This window comes from Bufo bufo, chromosome 2 (genome assembly GCF_905171765.1).
Source record: "Bufo bufo chromosome 2, aBufBuf1.1, whole genome shotgun sequence".
Taxonomy (NCBI): Eukaryota; Metazoa; Chordata; class Amphibia; order Anura; family Bufonidae; genus Bufo; species Bufo bufo.
Genome location: NC_053390.1, coordinates 253,537,894 through 253,563,670, shown reverse-complemented (window position 1 = coordinate 253,563,670; position 25,777 = coordinate 253,537,894). Strand labels below are relative to the sequence as shown.

General features: G+C 44.2%; 1 protein-coding gene across 1 annotated transcript in view; it reads right to left on the bottom strand.

Annotated features, from left to right (window-relative positions):
- Window positions 1-25,777, bottom strand: part of LOC120988736 (solute carrier family 2, facilitated glucose transporter member 9-like) — a 73,889-nt gene that overhangs the window by 9,653 nt on the left and 38,459 nt on the right. The window contains exons 8-11 of the mRNA XM_040416384.1: window positions 24,159-24,269; window positions 22,842-22,943; window positions 20,096-20,171; window positions 12,735-12,862 (exon numbers count right to left, since the gene is read on the bottom strand). Coding sequence (XP_040272318.1) covers window positions 12,735-12,862; window positions 20,096-20,171; window positions 22,842-22,943; window positions 24,159-24,269 — 417 coding nt within the window. The remainder of the gene's footprint in view (window positions 1-12,734; window positions 12,863-20,095; window positions 20,172-22,841; window positions 22,944-24,158; window positions 24,270-25,777) is intronic.

Genomic DNA, 25,777 nt, shown 5'->3' with positions numbered 1-25,777 from the left:
GGTAGATGCGTCAGAGGTGGGAGTGGGAGCTGTATTGTCTCAGGGTCCGTCTCCTGGCAAATGGCGTCCTTGCGCTTTCTTTTCCAAAAAATTATCTTCTGCGGAGAAGAATTATGATATTGGAAATAGGGAACTGTTGGCGATTAAACTGGCGCTTGAAGAGTGGCGTCACTTCTTAGAGGGAGCAATCCACCCCGTCACGGTGATTACGGATCACAAGAACCTTCTGTACCTAGAATCGGCTAAGCGTCTCACCCCTAGACAAGCTAGGTGGTCGCTATTCTTTACCAGATTTAACTTTGTAATCACCTATCGTCCTGGGGAAAAAAATACCAAGGCAGACGCATTATCTCGTAGTTTCCCTGGAGGGGGTAATGTTTGTGATCCGGTACCTATTTTACAAAGAGGAGTGGTTGTCTCTGCTGTACACTCTGTTCTAGAGGGAAAGGTGTTAGAGGCTCAGGGGGACGCCCCGGCCTCTTGCCCCTCAGAGAAATTGTTTGTACCGTTAAACCTGCGTCTTGAATTATTAAAAGAACATCATAATTCGGCACTTGCTGGACACCCGGGTAGTAAAGCAACCTTGGAGCTTTTATCTCGTCGTTTTTGGTGGCCAAGGTTGCGTCAGGATGTAAGGGATTTCGTGTCTACTTGTTCTACTTGTGCACGCGCGAAAGTCTCTCATACACGTCCAGCAGGGTCTTTATTGCCACTTTTCATCCCCAATAGGCCATGGACACATCTGTCAATGGATTTCATCACTGACTTACCGTTGTCGGCGGGTAAAACAGTTATCTTGGTAGTAGTAGACAGGTTTAGCAAAATGGTACACTTTATTGCGCTACCCGCACTTCCTAATGCTAAAACTCTCGCTCAGGTGTTTATCAGTGAAATCGTGAAGCTTCACGGGGTCCCTTCCGATGTGGTTTCGGATCGGGGAACCCAGTTTATTTCTAAGTTTTGGAAAGCTTTTTGTTCCCGTTTGGGGGTTCACTTGTCCTTTTCCTCAGCTTTCCATCCTCAGTCGAATGGACAGACTGAGCGTACCAACCAAAACCTAGAAACATATTTAAGGTGTTTTGTGTCTGAAAACCAAGAGTTGTGGTCATCATATTTACCGTTAGCTGAGTTTGCCATAAATAATCATTATCAGGAGTCCACTGGCAAGTCACCATTCCTTGGTGCATACGGTTTTCATCCCCAATTTTGTACTTTCAAAGAGGGGGGGTCTTCTGGGGTTCCCGAAGAGGAAAGGTTTTCCTTCATCTCTTTCATCGGTATGGCAGAATGTGCAAGTTAACTTGAAAAAGATGAGTGGTAAATATAAATGCATGGCCGATAAGAAACGGTCGCCAGGTCCGGACCTAGGAGTGAATGACTATGTGTGGTTGTCTACTAGGAATATTAAGTTGAAGGTTCCTTCTTGGAAACTGGGTCCTAGGTTCATTGGTCCCTATAAAATAGTAGCCGTCATTAACCCTGTGGCTTTTCGCCTGGAGCTACCTCAGACTTTTAAGATCCATAACGTCTTCCATAAATCGTTACTCAAGAAGTATGTTCCACCTCTAGAACCATCGCCGCTGCCACCTCCTCCTGTCATTGTGGCTGGTAATCTGGAGTTTCAAATTGCCAGAATTGTTGATTCTCGTCGGGTCCGCCGCTCTCTTCAGTATCTGGTGCATTGGAGGGGTTACGGTCCCGAGTAAAGAATGTGGGTTCCAGCGTCAGAGGTAAACGCCAACAGGTTAATTCAGACTTTCCATGCCTCTCATCCGGAGAGACCTGGTCCTGAGTGTCCGGAGGCCCCTCGTGAAAGGGGGGGTACTGTCACGAGGGTATCAAGAGCCACGTCTGACTCCGTTATACCCGGGGTCAGGAAGTCGCAGCGGGTGGCTGCGCGCTCTATATCTAAAGATCACGTTGTTTCTTAGTGATTGTTTTCTGTGTTTGCCTTTCTATCCTTTTTGTCTCTCTCAGGGATCCGTAGCTTCTCCTCCTCAGCTGTTTCTTGTCTGCCCCTCCCTACCTCCTTATATTCTCCCCTCACACTTCTCTAGTTGCCAGTTATAGAGCTTCCTGCCTGGACATCTATACTGACCCACTGGAGTGGTTAATCCTGGTTGTCGTTCCTGAGTGCTACCCTCCGGATCCCTGTTGGGCTTATTGTTGTCTCCTGTTGTCGCCCACCTGGGAATATATGTTGAGTCTGTGTTGTCTGTCCTCCCCTTGGTGTTTTCCCTTAGAGTTAGTGGTGCGGACTAGTGTTCCCATCGCCCTGTTCACTACCTAGGGCTCAGCTCAGGGAAAGCCAGGGCTTTAGGCACGTGATCGGCGTACGGGTGAGGAACCCGTCTAGGGACGTCAGGGCAGCCAGGTGCCAGCCGCCAGGTGAGTCAGGGGTCACCATCTTCCCTCTCACTTGGGCAGGGCCTTCCTCGTTCCCTCCCTCTGTGTCACGTATGTGATAGCCACGCCGACCATGATAGGATAATAGTGGAGGGATCCACTTCAATGGATGGCTAAAAACAACATATATACACTGCTCAAAAAAATAAAGGGAACACTTAAACAACACAATGTAACTCCAAGTCAATCACACTTCTGTGAAATCAAACTGTCCACTTAGGAAGCAACACTGAGTGACAATCAATTTCACATGCTGTTGTGCAAATGGGATAGACAACAGGGGGAAATTGTAGGCAATTAGCAAGACACCCCCAATTAAGGAGTGGTTCTACAGGAGGTGACCACAGATCACTTCTCAGTTCCTATGCTTCCTGGCTGATGTTTTGGTCACTTTTGAATGCTGGCGGTGCTTTCACTCTAGTGGTAGCATGAGACGGAGTCTACAACCCACACAAGTGGCTCAGGTAGTGCAGCTTATCCAGGATGGCACATCAATGCGAGCTGTGGCAAGAAGGTTTGCTGTGTCTGTCAGCGTAGTGTCCAGAGCATGGAGACGCTACCAGGAGACAGGCCAGTACATCAGGAGACGTGGAGGAGGCCGTAGGAGGGCAACAACCCAGCAGCAGGACCGCTACCTCCACCTTTGTGCAAGGAGGAACAGGAGGAGCACTGCCAGAGCCCTGCAAAATGACCTCCAGCAGGCCACAAATGTTCATGTGTCTGCTCAAACGGTCAGAAACAGACTCCATGAGGGTGATATGAGGGCCCAACGTCCACAGGTGGGGGTTGTGCTTACAGCCCAACACCGTGCAGGACGTTTGGCATTTGCCAGAGAACACCAAGATTGGCAAATTCGCCACTGGCGCCCTGTGCTCTTCACAGATGAAAGCAGGTTCACACTGAGCACATGTGACAGACGTGACAGAGTCTGGAGACGCTGCGGAGAACGTTCTGCTGCCTGCAACATCCGCCAGCATGACCGGTTTGGCATTGGGTCAGTAATGGTGTGGGGTGGCATTTCTTTGGAGGGCCGCACAGCCCTCCATGTGCTCGCCAGAGGTAGCCTGACTGCCATTAGGTACTGAGATGAGATCCTCAGACCCCTTGTGAGACCATATGCTGGTGCGGTTGGCCCTGGGTTCCTCCTAATGCAAGACAATGCTAGACCTCATGTGGCTGGAGTGTGTCAGCAGTTCCTGCAAGACGAAGGCATTGATGCTATGGACTGGCCCGCCCGTTCCCCAGACCTGAATCCAATTGAGCACATCTGGGACATCATGTCTCGCTCTATCCACCAACGTCACGTTGCACCACAGACTGTCCAGGAGTTGGCAGATGCTTTAGTCCAGGTCTGGGAGGACATCCCTCAGGAGACCTTCCGCCACCTCATCAGGAGCATTCACAGGCATTGTAGGGAGGTCATACAGGCACGTGGAGGCCACACACACTACTGAGCCTCATTTTGACTTGTTTTAAGGACATTACATCAAAGTTGGATCAGCTTGTAGTGTGTTTTTCCACTTTCATTTTGAGTGTGACTCCAAATCCAGACCTCCATGGGTTGAAAAATTTGATTTCCATTTTTAATTTTTGTGTGATTTTGTTGTCAGCACATTCAACTATGTAAAGAACTAAGTATTTCAGAAGAATATTTAATTAATTCAGATCTAGGATGTGTTATTTTTGTGTTCCCTTTATTTTTTTGAGCAGTGTACAATGTAGTATTGAAAAACATTAAAGGGGCAAGTTCAGACAGCGAAACGCGATTGGTTTTAAGCAGCATCCAAAGGATCCCACATGATACATTTGTGGCTACAAGTACTATAATTACCAGCTCTACTTTAGGTCTAGTTCAACGTGCGCGCGCCCAACTAGCGAAACCATCTCAGCTAATCCAGCCTCCTAAACTCTCCCCTCCGATCACATGGACATCCTCCGATCACATGACCAGGGATCACGTGGAACAAAACAGAAGGTCCTTGATACACTTGGCATCCGACCGCATGCAGAACGGATCATCCAAGTTAACTACAATTGGATTAAACGCCTTCTGGAGGGGTAAAGTACTCATGGCACAAAGCATCTAATATGTATGTACTTATGCTCATGTCCTCTTTCAGTACTGTATACCTACCATAGCATATGCCCCTCAAGCGGAGCAACGGTAGTTAGGAAGCAGGCTGCATAAACCCTTTCCGCCATCAGTATCTCACACAAGAGATTGTTTTACTTGGACACCCAAACCATCTGGAGTTCTTATTGTTCACAGCATTGTGGACCCATATGGACTTATCTGTTCCATACAAGAGCCCTTGAGCTCCAACGATTGGGCTCCTATACACACATCTCAATATCAGGAGCATCCAATGATATTTTTATGCTTTTATTTTTGTTTTTTTGGCGCCATTCAGTGTGATGTAATGTTTTAATGTTTTTCAATACTACATTGTCTATATGTTGTTTTTAGCCATCCATTGAAGTGGATCCCTCCACTATTATCCTCAATAAATACCTGATATAACACTGTTCATACAACTCTTGTCCATCTGGTACCAGGTAGTTGAGTGCCCCCTACCACTTGATACATTTCCATTTTGTTCTTTCTGTGACCAGGGGTAGGTCGCAAGGGTTGTGCACCAAATCCAGCTGGTATGAGAGGTGGAGCCACTGCACCCTATTTTTCAGTTTCAGAGAATTTGGCAGTACATCCAACCGGCCTCACAACCGCAGACCATGTGTAACCACACCAGCCCAAGACCTCCACATCCAGCATGTTCACCTCCATGATCGTCTGAGACCAGCCACCCGGACAGCTGCAGCAACAATCGGTTTACATAACTAAAGAATTTCTGCACAAACTGTCAGAAACCGTCCCAGGGAAGCTCATCTGCATGCTCGTCGTCCTCATCGGATCTGGACCTGACTGCAGTTCGGCGTCGTAACCAACTTGAGTGGGCAAATGCTCACATTCAATGGCGTCTGGCACGTTGGAGAGGCGTTCTGTTCACGGATGAGTCCCGGTTTTCACTGTTCAGGGCAGATGGCAGACAGCGTGTGTGGCGTTGTGTGTGTGAGCGGTTTGCTGACATCAACGTTGTGGATCGAGTAGCCCATGGTGGCGGTGGGGTTATGGTATGGGCAGGCGTATGTTATGGACAACGAACACAGGTGCATTTTATTGATGGCATGTTGAATGCACAGAGATACCGTAACGAGATCCTGAGGCCCATTGTTGTGCCATTCATCCACGACCATCACCTCATGTTGCAGCATGATAATGCACAGCCCCATATTGCAAGGATCTGTACACAATTCCTGGAAGCTGAAAATATCCCAGTTCACACCTGTGAAATATTCATGCTGTCTAATCAGCACCTTGATATGCCACACCTGTGAGGTGGGATGGATTATCTCGGCAAAGGAGAAGTGCTCACTAAAACTGATTTAGACAAATTTGTGAGCAATATTTGAGATAATGGGTCTTGTTTCAGATCTTTGAGTTCAGCTCATCGTCACCGCCAGTTCTGTGAGAAGGTCTGACAGACGTTCTTCTCTACCTCTTATTTGACGTTCTTTGTTTTGGTTTCACTTTGCCATCTCCTTTCCTTCTGCCAGGTGTCACTTATTTAGACTAATTGTCTTCCTTTATATTCCCTCCCATACTGCCTCACTTTGCGGTTTATACTACTTCCTGGATGAAGTATTCACTGCTGGAGGCTGCTGCTGCTGTTTGCTCAGATAAGTCTTTTCATGTATTGTGTTTGCTTGCTGGCTTGATTCTAGGTGACCCTGACTCCGTCCGTATTAAGTGCAGGGAGCCGGTGGTCGTGTCCCCTCACTATTATAGGGTTTTCAGGTGTCACACAGTCTTAGGTACGTGGGCATGCAATCGTCTACCACTGAGACCCTTACTTGTGCTTAGTAGTCAGGGAGAGCTCTTAGTGTTTTAAATGGCTCACCTATATGCTCCTTAGTTTGGGATAAAGCCAGTCGTTTATTTATAAGTTCCAGCTATCTGCAACTTCACCCGTGACATTATAAACCGTCAAAACCGTCTTAAGCATGGATCCGGTTTCAGCCTTGATTGACCGCATGCAAGGTCTTTCGCTGGAGGTAGCAGATCTCCGTAAAACTGTGTCTCAGTTTCAGGTGACCAGTTCTGCTGGCGTTCATGGAGTTTGTTCCGAGCCTAAGATCTTGCTTCCGAATATGTTCTCCGGGGGTAGTGAGAATTTTGTTCGCTTTAGAGAGGCTTGCAAACTCCATTTTCGCCTACTTCCCCATTCCTCTGGTGATGAGGAGCAGAGGGTGGGGATCATCATCTCGCTGCTCAGGGATAACGCTCAGTTTTGGGCCTTTTCGCTGCCGGTGGGGGCACGGCCCCTCCGATTGGTGGATTAATTTTTTGTAGCCCTGGGGCAGATATATGATGACCCAGTATTGCTCTGGCTGAATCTAAACTGCATCTTTTATGCCAGGGTAAACAGTCCGCAGAGATATATTGTTCTGAATTTCGGAGATGGGCAGCTGATACTGGTTGGAATGATGCTGCACTCCGAAGTCAATTTTGCCATGGTCTTTTGGAAAGATTGAAAGATGCATTCTCTTTTCATGAGAGACCAGCGTCGTTAGAGTCTGCCATGTCTCTAGCTGTTCGTATTGACAGGCATCTTAGAGAGAGAGAGAGGAGACTACTCTTTCCTGTCATATTCAGCCCAAGGACAGTGGGGCTGTCTCATTCAGTGCACAGGGGTCTCAGTCTGTCTCAATCCCTTTTGAGGAGGAGGTCATGCAGCTGGGTTTGCTTGCCTCTGATAGTAGAGGATTCAGCTCTCAGAGGAGGGTTTGTTTCTGTTGTGGGGGTATAAATCATTTGGCTAATGTTTGCCCCTCTAGGAGATTCATGGAGTTTTCTGAGGGTAATAAAAAAAATGAAAATAAACCCTCTAAAAACTTTACAGTTGCTACTATTTGCTAGGTTGATGCGGAAATTGAAGGTTTGCCGTTTGCTTGTAGTTCCCGTTTTCTGCTACCTGCCAGGGTGGCGCTAGACAGCAAGAACATTGTTTGTGAGATTTTTGTAGATAGTGGAGCAGCTGTCAATCTCATTGATAATCAATTTGCAACAACGCATGGTTTCCAGGTGTGCACTTTGGAAAAGGATATACCTGTTTTTGCTATCGATTCCGCTCCACTTTCTCAAAGATCGTTAAAGGGCATAGTTCACAATATCCGTTTGACTGTGGGTGACGCTCATGTTGAGGATATGTCATGTTTCGTCTTTAGCAGAATACCTACTCCTCTAGTGTTGGGGCTACCCTGGCTCACTAAACATAACCCCACCATTGATTGGCAAGCAAGGCAAATAAATAGTTGGAGTGAGTTTTGCAGAGAGAATTGCCTCACGGCGTCTCTTTCAGAGGTTTCTACCAAGACTGTGCCATCTTTTCTCTCTGAATTTTCTGATGTGTTTTCCGAGAGTGGTGTCCAGGAGTTGCCCCCTCACCGGGAGTACGACTGCCCTATTAATCTCATCCCAGGCGCCAAGCTGCCAAAATCACGATTATACAATCTCTCCCAACCTGAAAGAGTCGATATGCGTACTTATATCTCTGAGAGCCTGAGAAAGGGACACATCCAACCCTCAAAGTCACCTGTTGCCACTGGGTTTTTTTTTGTTAAGAAAAAAGATGCTTCTTTAAGACCTTGTCTGGATTTCAGGGAGCTTAACCGTATCACGATTCGTGACCCATATCCGCTTCCTCTGATCCCGGACCTGTTTAACCAGATTGTTGGGGCTAAAGTTAAAGTTGGATTTAAGAGGGGCATACAACCTAGTCAGGGTCAGGTGAGGGGACGAATGGAAGATGGCCTTCAATACCCCTGAGGGTCATTTCGAGAATTTAGTTATGCCCTTTGGTTTGATGAATGCTCCGGCCGTCTTCCAACATTTTGTGAACAGCATTTTTTATCATTTAATGGGGAAATTTGTACTGGTGTATCTAGATGACATTTTGATTTTTTTCTCCTGATTTCAAGACTCATCGGGACCACCCATGTCAGGTCTTGCTGATTCTGCGGGAGAATAAATTGTACGCTAAACTGGAAAAATGTGTGTTTGCGGTTCCGGATATTCAATTTCTTGGTTTTCTTTTCTCCGCTTCTGGTTTTCAGATGGACCCTGAGAAGGTCCGCGCTGTGCTTGATTGGGAGCTTCCTGAGAATCAGAAGGTGCTGATGCGGTTTTTGGGTTTTGCCAATTATTACAGAAAGTTCATTTTGAATTATTCCTTTGTTGTTAAGCCACTCACTGATATGACTAAAAAGGGGGTGGATTTTTCCTCGTGGTCGGTAGATGCGCTTAAAGCCTTTTCTAGTATTAAAGAGTGTTTTGCTTCCGCTCCCATTTTGGTACAACCTGATGTCTCTCTACCTTTTATTGTTGAGGTGGATGCTTCTGAGGTGGTTGTGGGTGCGATCTTATCTCAGGGTCCCTCTCCTGCCAAATGGCGACCGTGTGCCTTTTTCTCAAGGAAACTCTCCTCTGCAGAGAGAAATTACGATGTGGGAGATAGGGAGTTGTTGGCCATCAAATTAGCTTTTGAGGAATGGCGTCATTGGTTAGAGGGAGCCAGACACCCTATTACCGTGTTTACCGACCATAAGAATCTGGCCTACTTGGAATCGGCCAAGCGTCTGAACCTGAGACAGGCCAGATAGTCTTTGTTTTTTTCTAGGTTTAATTTTGTTGTCACTGTTCCGCCCTGGGGTTAAAAATGTGAAGGCGGATGCCCTGTCACGTTGTTTTCCGGGAGGGGGGAACTTAGAAGACCCGGGTCCCATTTTGGCTGATGGGGTGGTCGTCTCTGCTCTTTATCCTGATTTGGAGGCAGAGGTTCAGGCAGCCCAGGCAGAGGCTCCTGATCTTTGTCCTCCTGGGAGGTTGTTTGTGCCGCTCGCTTTACGACACAAGGTTTTTAAGGAGCACCACGATACTGTCCTTGCTGGGCACCCGGGGAGTAGAGCCACAGTGGATCTCATTGCTCGGAGATTGAGGTTGAGGGTTGAGGGTTTTGTGGCAGCCTGCGAGACCTGCGCTCGTGCCAAGGTCCCTCATTCACGGCCATCGGGTTCTCTCCTCCCGTTACCCATTCCTTCCTGTCCTTGGACGCATCTGTCCATGGACTTCATTACGGACCTGCCTCGTTCCTCGGGGAAGACTGTGATTCTGGTGGTAGTGGACGGTTTTAGCAAAATGATGCATTTCATTCCCTTTCCTGGGTTACCCAATGCTAAGACGCTGGCGCAAGCCTTTGTTTATCACATTGTTAAATTGCATGGCATTCCTTCAGACATCGTTTCTGATAGGGGCACGCAATTTGTTTCCAGATTCTGGATGGCCTTCTGTTCTCGCTTTGGGGTTCGGTTGTCGTTCTCTTCTGCTTTTCACCCGCAGTCGAATGGTCAGACAGAACGCGTCAATCAGAATCTGGAGACATATCTGCGCTGTTTTGTGGCGGAGAATCAGGAGGATTGGTATTCTTTTTTGTCCCTTGCTGAGTTTGCTTTAAATAACTGTCGCCAGGAGTCCTCTGATAAGTCACCATTTTTTGGTGCATATGGGTTTCATCTGCAGTTTGGCACATTCTCTGGAGAGGGGTCTTCTGGTTTACCTAATGAGGAGAGATTTTCCTCGTCTTTGTCATTTTTTTGGTAAAAGATTCAGGGTAATCTGAAGAGGATGAGTGAGAGATATAAGCGTGTGGCGGATAAGAGACGTGTGCCTGGTCCGGACCTGAATGTGGGTGATCTGGTGTGCTTGTCTACAAAGAATATCAAACTGAAGGTTCCCTCCTGGAAGTTGGGTCCTAAGCTTATTGGGCCTTACAAGATCTTGTCCGTCATCAATTCCGTTGCCTTCCGTCTTGATCTTCCTCAGACTTGGAAGATCCATAATGTTTATCACAGGTCCCTATTAAAACCTTATGTCCAACCCACTGTACCCTCTTCTTTGCCTCCTCCTCCGATTTTTGTTGATGGTAATCTTGAATTTCAGGTTTCTTGGATTGTGGATTCTCGCATTATCCGTGGTTCTCTTCAGTACCTCGTTCATTGGGAGGGTTATGGTCCTGAGGAGAGGATGTGGGTCCCAGTGGCGGACATTAAGGCCACTCGTCTCATCAGGGCTTTCCATAGGTCTCATCCTGAGAAGGTGGGCTCTGAGTGTCCGGAGTCCACCCGTAGAGCGAGGGGTACTGTCACCGCCAGTTCTGTGAGAAGGTCTGACAGACGTTCTTCTCTACCTCTTGTATGACGTTCTTTGTTTTGGTTTCACTTTGCCATCTCCTTTCCTTCTGCCAGGTGTCACTTATTTAGACTAATTGTCTTCCTTTATATTCCCTCCCACACTGCCTCACTTTGCGGTTTATACTACTTCCTGGATGAAGTATTCACTGCTGGAGGCTGCTGCTACTGTTTGCTCAGATAAGTCTTTTCCTTTATTGTGTTTCCTTGCTGGCTTGATTCTAGGCGACCCTGACTCCGTCCGTATTAAGTGCAGGGAGCCGGTGGTCGTGTCCCCTCACTATTATAGGGTTTTCAGGTGTCACACAGTCTTAGGTACGTGGGCATGCAATCGTCTACCATTGAGACCCTTGCATGTGATTAGCAGTCAGGGAGAGCTCTTAGGGTTTTAAAGGGCTCACCTATATGCTCCTTAGTTTGGGATCAAGCCAGTCGTCGTTTATTTATAAGTTCCAGCTATCTGCAACTTCACCCGTGACACTCATGCAAAATGGGAGCAAAAGCGAAAGTGTTGCGTTTATATTTTTGTTTATTGTATATAAAGGGTCTAGCGTTAAAGGGATTTTACCACTTCAGCAAAAAGCATTTATTATGCAGAGAAAGTTTCCATGGTTACAGCCACCCTGCAGTCCAGCAGCATGGCGGTGCTTGTACACTATAAAGTACCAGCTTACGTGAGCTCCCATGGTCCTGGCCACCAAACAGGTTCGCATAACCACCACTGATGGATTGCAGGGAAAACGAGCAGTGATGTTTAAAATGAACCAAGCCAGCAAAGGAGGCAATATGGACAAGCACAATACATTAGTAAGTGCCTTGTAGTAACTTTCTCTACATGATAAATGTATGCTATCCACATTTTTTGGCGGCCCCATAGAAATGAATCGGTCCGCATTTGATCCGTAAAAAATGCAAACTGAAAAATACATTAGTGTGCATGACGCCTAAGTGTGTACAAAGCTCTCAGTCACTGAGAGTTGACCGGGGGTGGTCTTAAAGGGCTGTCTCACTTCAGCAAATGGCATTTATCATGTAGAGAAAGTTAATACAAGCCACTTATAATGTATTGTTATTATCCATATTGCTTCCATTGCTGGCTGGATTCATTTTTCTATCACATTATACACGGCTCGTTTCCATGGTTACAGACCAGCCTGCAATCCAGCAGTGGTGCTCGTGCTTGCACACTATAAGAAAAAAATGCCAGCCTGTTTGGTGGCAGGGACCGTGGTAGCTCATGTAGGCTGGTACTATTTTCTATAGTGTACAAGCGCAGCCATGCTGCTGGACTGCAGGGTGGTCGTAACCATGGAAACTTTCTCAGCACAGTAAATGCTATTTGCTGAAGTGGCAAAACCCCTTTAACTAGACTTCAACTTATAACAGAATGCCGATAACTCCATAAAGTAGGAAATACTCAATAATTAAAAAATATATCATTTATTGAATAATATGTACAGGGTAAATGAACTAGGCCAGTATATTTGTACAAGCATATCTTATCAAATATGTCAATGAATATCCCAACTAATAAAAGTTGATTGTTACTCAAGCAGTTACCAATTATGTATAATAGACAAATAACTCCAAGAAATCCATCTGTATAAGTGTAATAAATATGGAGCAAAGTGTCATTGATAAAAGACAATAGTCTATTCTGTTATATAACCATATATATACACAGTCCGGATAGGTTGGGAGTCAATAGCCAACATACATATAATAATGCAATATAAAACTACTATTACTAGAACATAAAGTAAACAACTAGGCCAAAAAACACATAAAGAATCATAAATATGTTTGTATACCCATAATGGCGATGGTCCAATCTACCCTGTATAGCAAAACCCTCAACATAAAAAGGGCATCGCACAGAAAAAGGGGCCATGGCTTAAAATGCACCAAATTCTGTTAAAATATTGGTCTAATGTAAGCCAACCAAGAGGCGATGGTGGTGTGAGAAAAAAATTTATGAATCAAAAAATAACTCATTAGTACAACTTACTATAGTTTTTACTTACCACAATATATGGGAAAATCATACCCAGGATGTAGAGTCCTACCCAGCTGAAAACTCCTGAGATGACAAAGGCAGGAACACGAGGGGCCTGTGCAAAGATTTCAACACACGTAGATATAGCAGCACCAGCTGTAGGTGATAGGAGTTATTGTTACAAACCATAACAGAGCTCAAAGGAAATGTAAAAATGAAATCAAGTAGGCTAAATTAGAAACAAAATATATTGCAAATTACATTTAAATAAAACCCAAACATTATTATAAATATATAAATAGCAAACAGAAAATAAATGTAATAATACTGGCTGATCACAGGAATATAACTGTAGAGGACAAAGGAAAGTCTAAGATGTTCTGGAACATCTATTCTTATAGCTCTATGTTGTGCCGTTACTTTATTGTTTCAACTAGAAGTTATGAATTAATTACTAGCAGTCTGCAGTAAGGGTACAGAGGGGTGGTAACCAATTGGGGGGGGGGTGTAACTGCACAATCTGATAATAGCAGCACTGACTAAATAGAGTGAGACTGTGCAGAGACACAACCCCAACTGGTTAACGCCCCTCTGTACCCTTACTGCAGACTGCTAGAAATTAATTCATAACTTCTAGAAGAAATAATAAAGAAATGGCACAATATAGAGCCATAAGAATAGATGTTCCAGAATTGTTATTACATGGGGAATGCGTGTGTTACACCCCAGAGTGGTGTTACCACTAGTGCACCCTGCTACTATCTCTAATGGGCTAATATAATGTCATCTTATGTATGTCTTTCCAGGTCCTACACAATGTGCATTCCTAATAATGTTGTGTAACTGTTCATGTAATTTGCCTGGCTCACCAGCAGGTGTCAGAAAACACGGCAGAGCTATAGTTAGATAGAATGGAACTTACCATTCCATTCTCCGCCCCTTTGGGCAGAAGTGGGCCAGTCCTGCTTGCTAGCAGAAGGAGGTGGGGCAGTTCTGGTTTGTGTTGGTTGAGACTCCATGTTGGAGCTGCTAGGATTCTAACCTACTTTTTGGCTGAACATAAGTCTGACTACAAGAGTGAAGTGCAGCATAAAGAAGAAACAAAGACACTAAGTTAGCTTGTCAGTACAGCAGAGTGAGAGAAAGATATAGCAGAGTTGAGTTTACCTGGCAATTTAATGCTAAAGCCTGATGGAACCAAGACAAAGCCTGAAACTGTTTGGAGAAACGTTTATTCAAGTAATGCCGCTATTAACCACCTCCGGACCGCCTAACGCAGGATCGCGTTCCGGAGGTGGCAGCCCTGCGCAGAGTCACGCATATATGCGTCATCTCGCGATGGCCGAGATTTCCTGTGAACGCGCGCACACAGGGGCGCGCGCTCACAGGAACGGAAGGTAAGAGAGTTGATCTCCAGCCTGCCAGCGGCGATCGTTCGCTGGCAGGCTGGAGATGTGTTTTTTTTAACCCCTAACAGGTATATTAGACGCTGTTTTGATAACAGCGTCTAATATACCTGCTACCTGGTCCTCTGGTGGTCCCCTTTGTTTGGATCGACCACCAGAGGACACAGGTAGCTCAGTAAAGTAGCACCAAGCACCACTACACTACACTACACCCCCCCTGTCACTTATTAACCCCTTATTAGCCCCTGATCACCCCTGATCACCCCATATAGACTCCCTGATCACCCCCTGTCACTGATTACCCCCCTGTCATTGATTACCCCCCTGTCATTGATCAACCCCCTGTAAAGCTCCATTCAGACGTCCGCATGATTTTTACGGATCCACTGATAGATGGATCGGATCCGCAAAACGCATCCGGACGTCTGAATGAAGCCTTACACGGGCGTGATCAATGACTGTGGTGATCACCCCATATAGACTCCCTGATCACCCCCCTGTCATTGATTACCCCCCTGTAAAGCTCCATTCAGATGTCCGCATGATTTTTACGGATGCACTGATAGATGGATCGGATCCGCAAAACGCATCCGGACGTCTGAATGAAGCCTTACAGGGGCGTGATCAATGACTGTGGTTATCACCCCATATAGACTCCCTGATCACCCCCCTGTCATTGATTACCCCCCTGTCATTGATTACCCCCCTGTAAAGCTCCATTCAGACGTCCGCATGATTTTTACGGATCCACTGATAGATGGATCGGATCCGCAAAACGCATCCGGACGTCTGAATGAAGCCTTACAGGGGCATGATCAATGACTGTGGTGATCACCCCATATAGACTCCCTGATCACCCCCCTGTCATTGATTACCCCCCTGTAAAGCTCCATTCAGATGTCCGCATGATTTTTACGGATGCACTGATAGATGGATCGGATCCGCAAAACGCATCCGGACGTCAGAATGAAGCCTTACAGGGGCATGATCAATGACTGTGGTGATCACCCCATATAGACTCCCTGATCACCCCCCTGTCATTGATTACCCCCCTGTAAAGCTCCATTCAGATGTCCGCATGATTTTTACGGATGCACTGATAGATGGATCGGATCCGCAAAACACATCCGGACGTCTGAATGAAGCCTTACAGGGGCATGATCAATGACTGTGGTTATCACCCCATATAGACTCCCTGATCACCCCCCTGTCATTGATCACCCCCCCTGTCATTGATTACCCCCCTGTAAAGCTCCATTCAGATGTCCGCATGATTTTTACGGATGCACTGATAGATGGATCGGATCCGCAAAACGCATCCGGACGTCTGAATGAAGCCTTACAGGGGCATGATCAATGACTGTGGTTATCACTCCATATAGACTCCCTGATCACCCCCCTGTCATTGATTACCCCCCTGTAAAGCTCCATTCAGATGTCCGCATGATTTTTACGGATGCACTGATAGATGGATCAGATCCGCAAAACGCATCCGGACGTCTGAATGAAGCCTTACAGGGGCATGATCAATGACTGTGGTTATCACCCCATATAGACTCCCTGATCACCCCCCTGTCATTGATCACCCCCCCTGTCATTGATTACCCCCCTGTAAAGCTCCATTCAGATGTCCGCATGATTTTTACGGATGCACTGATAGATGGATCGGATCCGCAAAACGCATACGGACGTCTGAATGAAGCCTTACACGGGCGTGATCAATGACTGTGGTTATCACCCCATATAGACTCCCTGATCACCCCCCTGTCATTGATCACCCCCCTGTCATTGATCACCCCCCTGTCATTGATCACCCCCCCTGTCATTGATCACCCTCTGTAAGGCTCCATTCAGACATTTTTTTGGCCCAAGTTAGCGGAATTATTTTATTTTTTTCTTACAAAGTCTCATATTCCACTAACTTGTGTCAAAAAATAAAATCTCACATGAACTCACCATACCCCTCACGGAATCCAAATGCGTAAAATTTTTTAGACATTTATATTCCAGACTTCTTCTCACGCTTTAGGGCCCCTAGAATGCCAGGGCAGTATAAATACCCCACATGTGACCCCATTTCGGAAAGAAGACACCCCCAGGTATTCCGTGAGGGGCATATTGAGTCCATGAAAGATTGAAATTTTTGTCCCAAGTTAGCGGAACGGGAGACTTTGTGAGAAAAAAATCAAAAATATCAATTTCCGCTAACATAAAATTTCTATGAACTCGCCATGCCCCTCATTGAATACCTTGGGGTGTCTTCTTTCCAAAATGGGGTCACATGTGGGGTATTTATACTGCCCTGGCATTCTAGGGGCCCCAAAGCGTGAGAAGAAGTCTGGTATCCAAATGTCTAAAAATGCCCTCCTAAAAGGAATTTGGGCACCTTTGCGCATCTAGGCTGCAAAAAAGTGTCACACATCTGGTATCGCCGTACTCAGGAGAAGTTGGGGAATGTGTTTTGGGGTGTCATTTTACATATACCCATGCTGGGTGAGAGAAATATCTTGGCAAAAGACAACTTTTCCCATTTTTTTATACAAAGTTGGCATTTGACCAAGATATTTATCTCACCCAGCATGGGTATATGTAAAAAGACACCCCAAAACACATTCCTCAACTTCTCCTGAATACAGAGATACCAGATGTGTGACACTTTTTTGCAGCCTAGGTGGGCAAAGGGGCCCATATTCCAAAGAGCACCTTTCGGATTTCACAGGTCATTTTTTACAGAATTTGATTTCAAACTCCTTACCACACATTTGGGCCCCTAGAATGCCAGGGCAGTATAACTACCCCACAAGTGACCCCATTTTGGAAAGAAGAGACCCCAAGGTATTCGCTGATGGGCATAGTGAGTTCATGGAAGCTTTTATTTTTTGTCACAAGTTAGTGGAATATGAGACTTTGTATGAAAAAAAAAAATAATCATCATTTTCCACTAACTTGTGACAAAAAATAAAAAATTCTAGGAACTTGCCATGCCCCTCACGGAATACCTTGGGGTCTCTTCTTTCCAAAATGGGGTCACTTGTGGGGTAGTTATACTGCCCTGGCATTCTAGGGGCCCAAATGTGTGGTAAGGAGTTTGAAATCAAATTCTGTAAAAAATGACCTGTGAAATCCGAAAGGTGCTCTTTGGAATATGGGCCCCTTTGCCCACCTAGGCTGCAAAAAAGTGTCACACATCTGGTATCTCCGTACTCAGGAGAAGTTGGGGAATGTGTTTTGGGGTGTCATTTTACATATACCCATGCTGGGTGAGAGAAATATCTTGGCAAAAGACAACTTTTCCCATTTTTTTATACAAAGTTGGCATTTGACCAAGATATTTATCTCACCCAACATCAGCGAATACCTTAGGGTGTGTACTTTCCTAAATGGGGTCATTTGTGGGGTGTTTTTTTTGCAGCCTAGGTGGGCAAAGGGGCCCATATTCCAAAGAGCACCTTTCGGATTTCACTCGTCATTTTTTACAGAATTTGATTTCAAACTCCTTACCACACATTTGGGCCCCTAGAATGCCAGGGCAGTATAACTACCCCACAAGTGACCCCATTTTGGAAAGAAGAGACCCCAAGGTTTTCGCTGATGGGCATAGTGAGTTCATAGAACTTTTTATTTTTTGTCACAAGTTAGTGGAATATGAGACTTTGTAAGAAAAAATAAAAAAATAAAAAATCATCATTTTCCGCTAACTTGTGACAAAAAATAAAAAGTTCTATGAACTCACTATGCCCATCAGCGAATACCTTAGGGTGTGTACTTTCCTAAATGGGGTCATTTGTGGGGTGTTTTTTTTGCAGCCTAGGTGGGCAAAGGGGCCCATATTCCAAAGAGCACCTTTCGGATTTCACTCGTCATTTTTTACAGAATTTGATTTCAAACTCCTTACCACACATTTGGGCCCCTAGAATGCCAGGGCAGTATAACTACCCCACAAGTGACCCCATTTTGGAAAGAAGAGACCCCAAGGTTTTCGCTGATGGGCATAGTGAGTTCATAGAACTTTTTATTTTTTGTCACAAGTTAGTGGAATATGAGACTTTGTAATAAAAAATAAAAAATAAAAAAATCATCATTTTCCGCTAACTTGTGACAAAAAATAAAAAGTTCTATGAACTCACTATGCCCATCAGCGAATACCTTAGGGTGTGTACTTTCCTAAATGGGGTCATTTGTGGGGTGTTTTTTTTGCAGCCTAGGTGGGCAAAGGGGCCCATATTCCAAAGAGCACCTTTCGGATTTCACTCGTCATTTTTTACAGAATTTGATTTCAAACTCCTTACCACACATTTGGGCCCCTAGAATGCCAGGGCAGTATAACTACGCCATAAGTGACCCCATTTTGGAAAGAAGAGACCCCAAGGTTTTCGCTGATGGGCATAGTGAGTTCATAGAACTTTTTATTTTTTGTCCCAAGTTAGTGGAATATGAGACTTTGTAAGAAAAAAAAAAAAAAATCATCATTTTCCGCTAACTTGTGACAAAAAATAAAAAGTTCTATGAACTCACTATGCCCATCAGCGAATACCTTAGGGTGTGTACTTTCCTAAATGGGGTCATTTGTGGGGTGTTTGTACTGTCTGGCCATTGTAGAACCTCAGGAAACATGACAGGTGCTCAGAAAGTCAGAGCTGCTTCAAAAAGCAGAAATTCACATTTTTGTACCATAGTTTGTAAACGCTATAACTTTTACCCAAACCATTTTTTTTTTACCCAAACATTTTTTTTTTATCAAAGACATGTAGAACAGTAAATTTAGAGCAAAATTTATATATGGATGTAGTTTTTTTTGCAAAATTTTACAACTGAAAGTGAAAAATGTCATTTTTTTGCAAAAAAATCGTTAAATTTCGATTAATAACAAAAAAAGTAAAAATGTCAGCAGCAATGAAATACCACCAAATGAAAGCTCTATTAGTGAGAAGAAAAGGAGGTAAAATTCATTTGGGTGGTAAGTTGCATGACCGAGCAATAAACGGTGAAAGTAGTGTAGGTCAGAAGTGTAAAAAGTGGCTTGGTCTTTCAGGGTGTTTAAGCACTGGGGGCTGAAGTGGTTAAACTTCATATCAAGGTCTGGACTCAAGTTGTTTCTTCAAATCCCTAAATTATTCCCCCTATTTATTGCTTCGTAGCCAAAGCCTGGGGTCCAACCGTATCCAGGTAGGAGCACCGTAACACATAGAGAGACATTTTAGGCCGCACTATACCACTCAGCATTCCCACACCTGGGCCCATGAAGCTATTAAATCAGGCAAGTCAGGAGTGGTGAGAGGTCTTCTTAAAATAAATTCTTTTTCTCTGTGTTCACCAGTAAGCAGTCACTGCCAAATATCATTAGGGGGAACGTAATCAAGATTCTCCAGAACAGTCTCCACCAAATATCACTATCTTTACACAAGAAGTATAGCACATTAAATACTGATATAGTCCCCAGTAGTGGCATTCATCCATGGGTATTCAGGGAATTAAGGTCAGTAATTGATAGATCACTGTATCTCATATTCTTAAAAGGCCTCTGTTAGCAGAACTGTAGCTATGAAACTGGCTGACCTGTTGCATGTCTGCATGGCAGCTAAAGGCATCTATGTTGGTCCCATGTTCATACTGTATGTCTCTGCATTGCTAAGAAAAATTATGTTTTAACATATGCAAATGAGCCTCTAGGAGCAACGGGGGCGTTCTCATTACATATAGAGACCATGCTCTCTCTGCAACTGTTGCACCTTCTGTACTTGTAAGGGGAACACCCCTGTTGCTCCTAGAGGTTCGTTTGCATTTATAAAAAAAAAAAATCTGCAAAGTACAAGTGTGCTAGTTATGTGGCTGATGTAATATGTCTTGATTTTTGCAAATGCATTGTCAAATTTCATTAATTGGTTGAGGAACGTTGAACTTGATGGACCTGTGTCATTTTCAATCTACATAACTATAGGTATTTAAATTAGTCCAATATATAATGTACAGGTAAACCACTCACCTGGCCCTGCTCCATACAGAAAAACAAAGGTAAATGTGAGGCCAACACTGCAATATGGCATCCAGTAGTATGAATTCTATGAGATACAAGAATAAAGAGAAGTCTACTCCAACACTACTGTATTCTGTATGTTTAAAGGGCTTCTGTCAGCCCACTAAACCGTTTTTTTTTTGTTTACTAATAATCCCTACACTGCGATTTATGCATACATAAGTTAAATAATCATTTCTGTTCAGTAGAATTTGCTAAAAAGCGATTTTTAAAATATGCAAATTACCTTGCTACCAGCAAGTAGGGCGGCTACTTGCTGGTAGCAGCCGCATCCTCCGACCCTAATGACGCCCCCTCCGCATTGTGATTGACAGGGCCAGGGAACGGAATCGTTCTCTGTTGGCCCTGCCTGTTAGCATTCAAAATCTGGCGCCTGCGCCGCGGCCGTACCTATCTTCAATCTGCGCAGGCGCACTGAGAGACGGCCACTCGCTCGGCCGCTCCATCCTCAATGCGCCTGCGCCGATGATGTCACATCTACACCCGGCGCAGGCGCATTGAGGAGAGAGCGGCCGTCTCTCAGTGCGCCTGCGCAGATTGAAGATACGTACGGCCGCAGCGCAGGAGCCAGATTTTGAATGCTAACAGGCAGGGCCAGCAGAGAACGATTCCGTTCCCTGGCCCTGTCAATCACAATGCGGAGGGGGCGTCATTAGGGTCGGAGGATGCAGCTTCTACCAGCAAGTAGCCGCCCTACTTGCTGGTAGCAAGGTAATTTGCATATTTGAAAAATCGCTTTTTAGCAAATTCTACTGAACAGAAATGATTATTTAACTTATGTATGCAGAGCTCGCAGTGTAGGGATTATTAGTAACCAAAAATAAAAACGGTTTAGTGGGCTGACAGAAGACCTTTAAACTTGGAAAGGTTCAATTATACGGAAAGTGAAAAACATTTTTAAGAGATGAATTTCCCAGGGAAAGGTGGGAATGTAGCATTTCTGTATACCAGTTTTCTTACATAGAAAAGCTGCAAATTTTTTACATAAATGTACTTTTTTACCATAAAATGTGGCTTTTTACCCTTTTACACCACCCTCACCCCAAAAGTAGATGGTTGTGGGTGGGATCCCCACAGCCCAACTCATTTAACAACACATGCACTCGAAAACCAGTGCACATTACACCATACATATGTCTATGCCCTTGGTGTAGATTTATTTTTCTAGAGCATGGAACTCCTGTTGATGTGTCACATTTATTACCTCTTAATAATTTTGGAGCATTGTTACACCAGCAGGGTTTGCTACTAAAGGGGTTTTCCCATCTAAGACAATGGGGACATATCACTAGGATAGGCCCTGAGTGATATGCCCCCATTGTCTGAGATGGGAAAACCCCTTTAAGATTGGTGTAAGTAACTCCAGTCTTAATATATTCTCCCCATAGTATCGATATTACAGCTGAAACTCCGACCTCAACAAACTATATATCAACATATATAGATCAACATAAACCCCCAACATATACCCAATATGTAAGTAACATTGCAACTTCTGCACACAGCAGAGCCTTGTACAGCAGTCCTTACTTTGCAGCAGCCTCCAAATGCTGCTGTACAGGATTTGTTGGGTGCTTTTGTCCAGTTAGCTCAAAATCTAACAGACAAATCTAATAGAAAAAAACTCTGTATGCATCTATATAAAATCAGAGGTATAGGGATGTACATATGAGGTACCCTATGTACCCTTGTCCCTATTGTGACTGTACAAAACAGAGCCATACTATGACCATGTACAAAAGCGCTAATATCCTTAATATTTGCAAACTGCACTTAAAGAGCATCTGTCAGGATGATCAATCCTATTAAACCAGGCATATTAAAACAATACCTTTGTTAAGTCTGTAGGTAGAACTGTTGCTGAGATATCTGTCTTTTTAGTAATATGCAACTGAGCTGGTTCGAGCACTAGGGAGCTGGCTAAAGGCCCTTGGAGCACTGCTTTTGTGACACCCCTCTGATCTGGGGAAATCAAGCAAGGGGAGGAGCAATGCCCATATCAGATGGATGTTATAAAAGCAGTGCTCCAAGTCCTCCAACCAGCCCCTTGGTGTTTGAACCAGCTCATTTGCATATTACTAAAACAGCAGCTTTCTCAGCAACAGTTCTACCCACAGATATAACAAAGGTATAATTTCAATCAGCATGAACATCTCTACCAGGCAGTGGTAGCTGCCTGATTAACCCTACCAGGCATGCATGGTTTAATAGGGTTGACCATGCTGACAGATGCTTTTTACATAACTCAATGTAAGCAGATCCCGATAGACAACTTATCAGTGTTCCGTTTAGTAGTGGTTACTAGTGATGAGTGGCATAGGCAATATTCTAATTCGCGATATTTTGCGAATTTTTGGCAGAATATTCACCATAAATTCGCAAATTCGAGAATTCGTGATCCCCAGTCAGGATTTATTTGATTGCGAAAATCGGCAATGTAATATATTCACGATAAAATTTTGCGATTAGAATATTCGCCATCAACACTAAGGGGTAGGCAACTTTCCTATTGGTTGCTACGGATGTTGCTTAGTGCCGATATTCACGATAAATTTGCGATAAATTCACGATTATAATGTTCGCAATCAAAGCTTTTCGCGAATACGAATATATAGCACTATATTCTAAATATTTGCGAATTCTCAGAGTGGGGATATTCGCGATTCGAATATTCGCGCTCAACACTAGTGGTTACCTGCATTGCCAGTGTCACAGTTAGAAGTCCTAGGGTCAAAGCCATAAGGCTGTAGCCTCCTAACAGTAGAATTCTTCTTCCAAAGCGGTCAATCAGGAGACTCTAATAGAAAAACATAAAATCAGGATGAAAAAAAGGAGTATTGTTCAGTTTTAACTATTAGTTCTATACCAGCATGCATCCACTTTTTATTTACTTGTAAGCATGATTAAAATTCCTGGCCATGGCTATTATTAAGTATTCTCTGAATTGTAAATTTGTATTCATTGTTACAGTATGGTTTCTATATTGTAGCAATTTTTGTATATTAAATGCGCTTAATTACTGATACAGGTGTCAGTTGTCAGATGCAAATAGTCATGTAACAGCTTAGGGTGGGTTCACATCACCGTTATCAATTATATTATTGCTTTCCTTTATAACATGGTTATAACGGAAAACAAAGGTATTCGTAAGACTGAATTCAAAACGGAAACCTTTAGACTCTAAAGGTTTCCGTTTAGAGGCATTCCGTCTTGATCCGTCATAATAGATGTCTATGGGCAAGCATAAAGGATCCGTCTGGTTTCCGTTATGCAGGACAGAATGGCTGTCAGAATGGCTGGCAGAATCACTGGTACTCAGCTACCATCACTGGAGGACATCTTCACTGCTCGCTGCAGCAACAGGGCAAAAATTATCTGCGGGGATCCAACTCACCCCGCCACAGCCTTTTCATTCCCCTACCCTCTGGTAGGCGTCTTAGAGCCCTACACGCCCGCACCACTAGGCTGAAGAACACCTTTACCCCAAAGCAATCAGTCTCTTAAATGCTCAGAGACTATTGCCCCTTCCAAGGATATAAACTACCACAGACTGAAAGTGACTGTGCATTCATGATGATCTCTTGTCTGCAGTGGTGTCTGATCAGTGTGTATATATACTCATAAGCACTTACTACTTTGCTCTTGCTATATATATGCTGTGAACTGTGAATAGTAATGCTTTCTAGTGCAATGTTTAGTTTTTTTTCTAGTGTAATGCTTTAGTTTAAATGTCAGTTCTTGTTCCTCTGTCCATGGCATCTAGGATTGCTCCAAACAACATTTCATTGTATTGTACATTGTATTACATTGTATTGTACAGTGACAATAAAGGCATCTTATCTTATCTTATCTGAAAAGAAAGTCCTGTCGACAGGGCCACATTTCAAAACAGTTTCTAAAAATATGAGCTAGTTGTGGAATATGCTACTAAACCAGCATGTATAAATTAACTTTTTTCATTAAATAATATAAAACCAAGGAGGTTATAACTTTCGGCAGGAATAAAACTTACACAGATCATAGCAGAAACAAATTCAAAAGTCCCAACTCCCAGTGAAACATAGGCTATCTGATCTTCAGGGAAACCAGCCTCATGAAACACATCATATGCGTAGAAGTAAATCTGTTGAGTCATGGAAAGAAATATAATAATGTTTGCGGAGGAAAACACAATTCAGTCCTATGTAGAAATGAATATGACAGAAAATTATCTGAGCTGCTTATTTTTTTAGAATACAATCAAAATGTTAATTTATTTTAATAATTCAATTTATAAAGTGAAGCTCATATATTCTATAGATTCATTACACACAGGGTTTGATCTATTTCAAGCATTGATTTCTTTTAATGTTGATGATTATGGCTGACAGCTAATGAAACCCCAAAAGTCAGTGTGACGAGACCAATCTCGCCACATTGCATTGGAGAAGCCTGGTTGCCCGCCTGCTTCCTTTAGACTATGGCCCCATGTTGAAACGCTTGATTTTCCCGTGCAAAGACTATGTGAAAGAATTTGGCTCCATGGCAATTGAACTGTATTCGTGTAGTCTAAGTGCCATTCCCCTAATAATTGAATGCACTCAGACCGGAGCTATCTGGGGATATGTTAAATGTCTATGTTTTATGCAATAGCTGCACAGTTAAATATTCTTATGTCTTTTATTGTCTTTTGCTACCATGTGGCTAATGAAGTTTTGCCTCTGCCCTTGGAGATAAATTGGATTACTTCCCAATTGTCTCCAGGACAGAAGACATTGTGTAAAACGGTGTATTCTCCTGCCTGTGATAATTACATTAACCCATTGTGTAAGGTAATTGTATCACAGGCAGAGGGAAGGATTTTGTGTGGGAGTGTCTGATTGATCTCGTTCTTGGGGGGGATTTATTGTATGCTGCCAGTTCGACTGCTAAGAGTGTAAACCTTTCATATGGTTTATCCTATTTGGCTGTATGCAGCATTCATATGGTTTCCAGTTGGGGAGATTGGTGTCTTGAGTAGCTGCCTTTGCATCTGGAAAGGGAATATATCATAAACGGCATTTTCACCCCCTTTTATGTCCGGGGTGCCGTTACAATTGGTGGCAGCAGTGAGAAGGACAGCTACAAAGTAACATCATTCCCTGGAATTACAATTTGAGGGCAACGCATGTCCCAGTACAGCGACCCTGACAGCAGCAGGATGGAACCAGCAGTGGCATACGATGAGGAAGACCTGGATGGCCGGGATGCATTAAGGAAAGGCATCTGGTACCAGGCCCTGGATAATGTACAATACCAGCGAGGCGAGAGTCTCCCCAGTAAAGAGCAGCGATTGCAGAAGCAAGTGGCCCTGCGGATGCCCTTCCTGGGAGAGCAGCCCCTGGAGGAATGGGTGAAGGAACTAGAGCACTGGGTATGGCAGGAGCTATGGCTGGAGGATGCCTACCAGGCGCTCTGGTGGTATATGGCACAGTATATACCCTGGACAGCTGAGCATGACAAGCCAGAGGGAGAGGAGTTTGATGGTCCTGGCTTGTTATAGGAGTCCTTTGCAGAGCCTGACTTCGGGAGCCCTGCACAGAACAGACTTCAGGACATTTTCTATGAGAGGGAGGCTAGGCAGGATTGGGATGACCCCCATGAGGTAGAGAA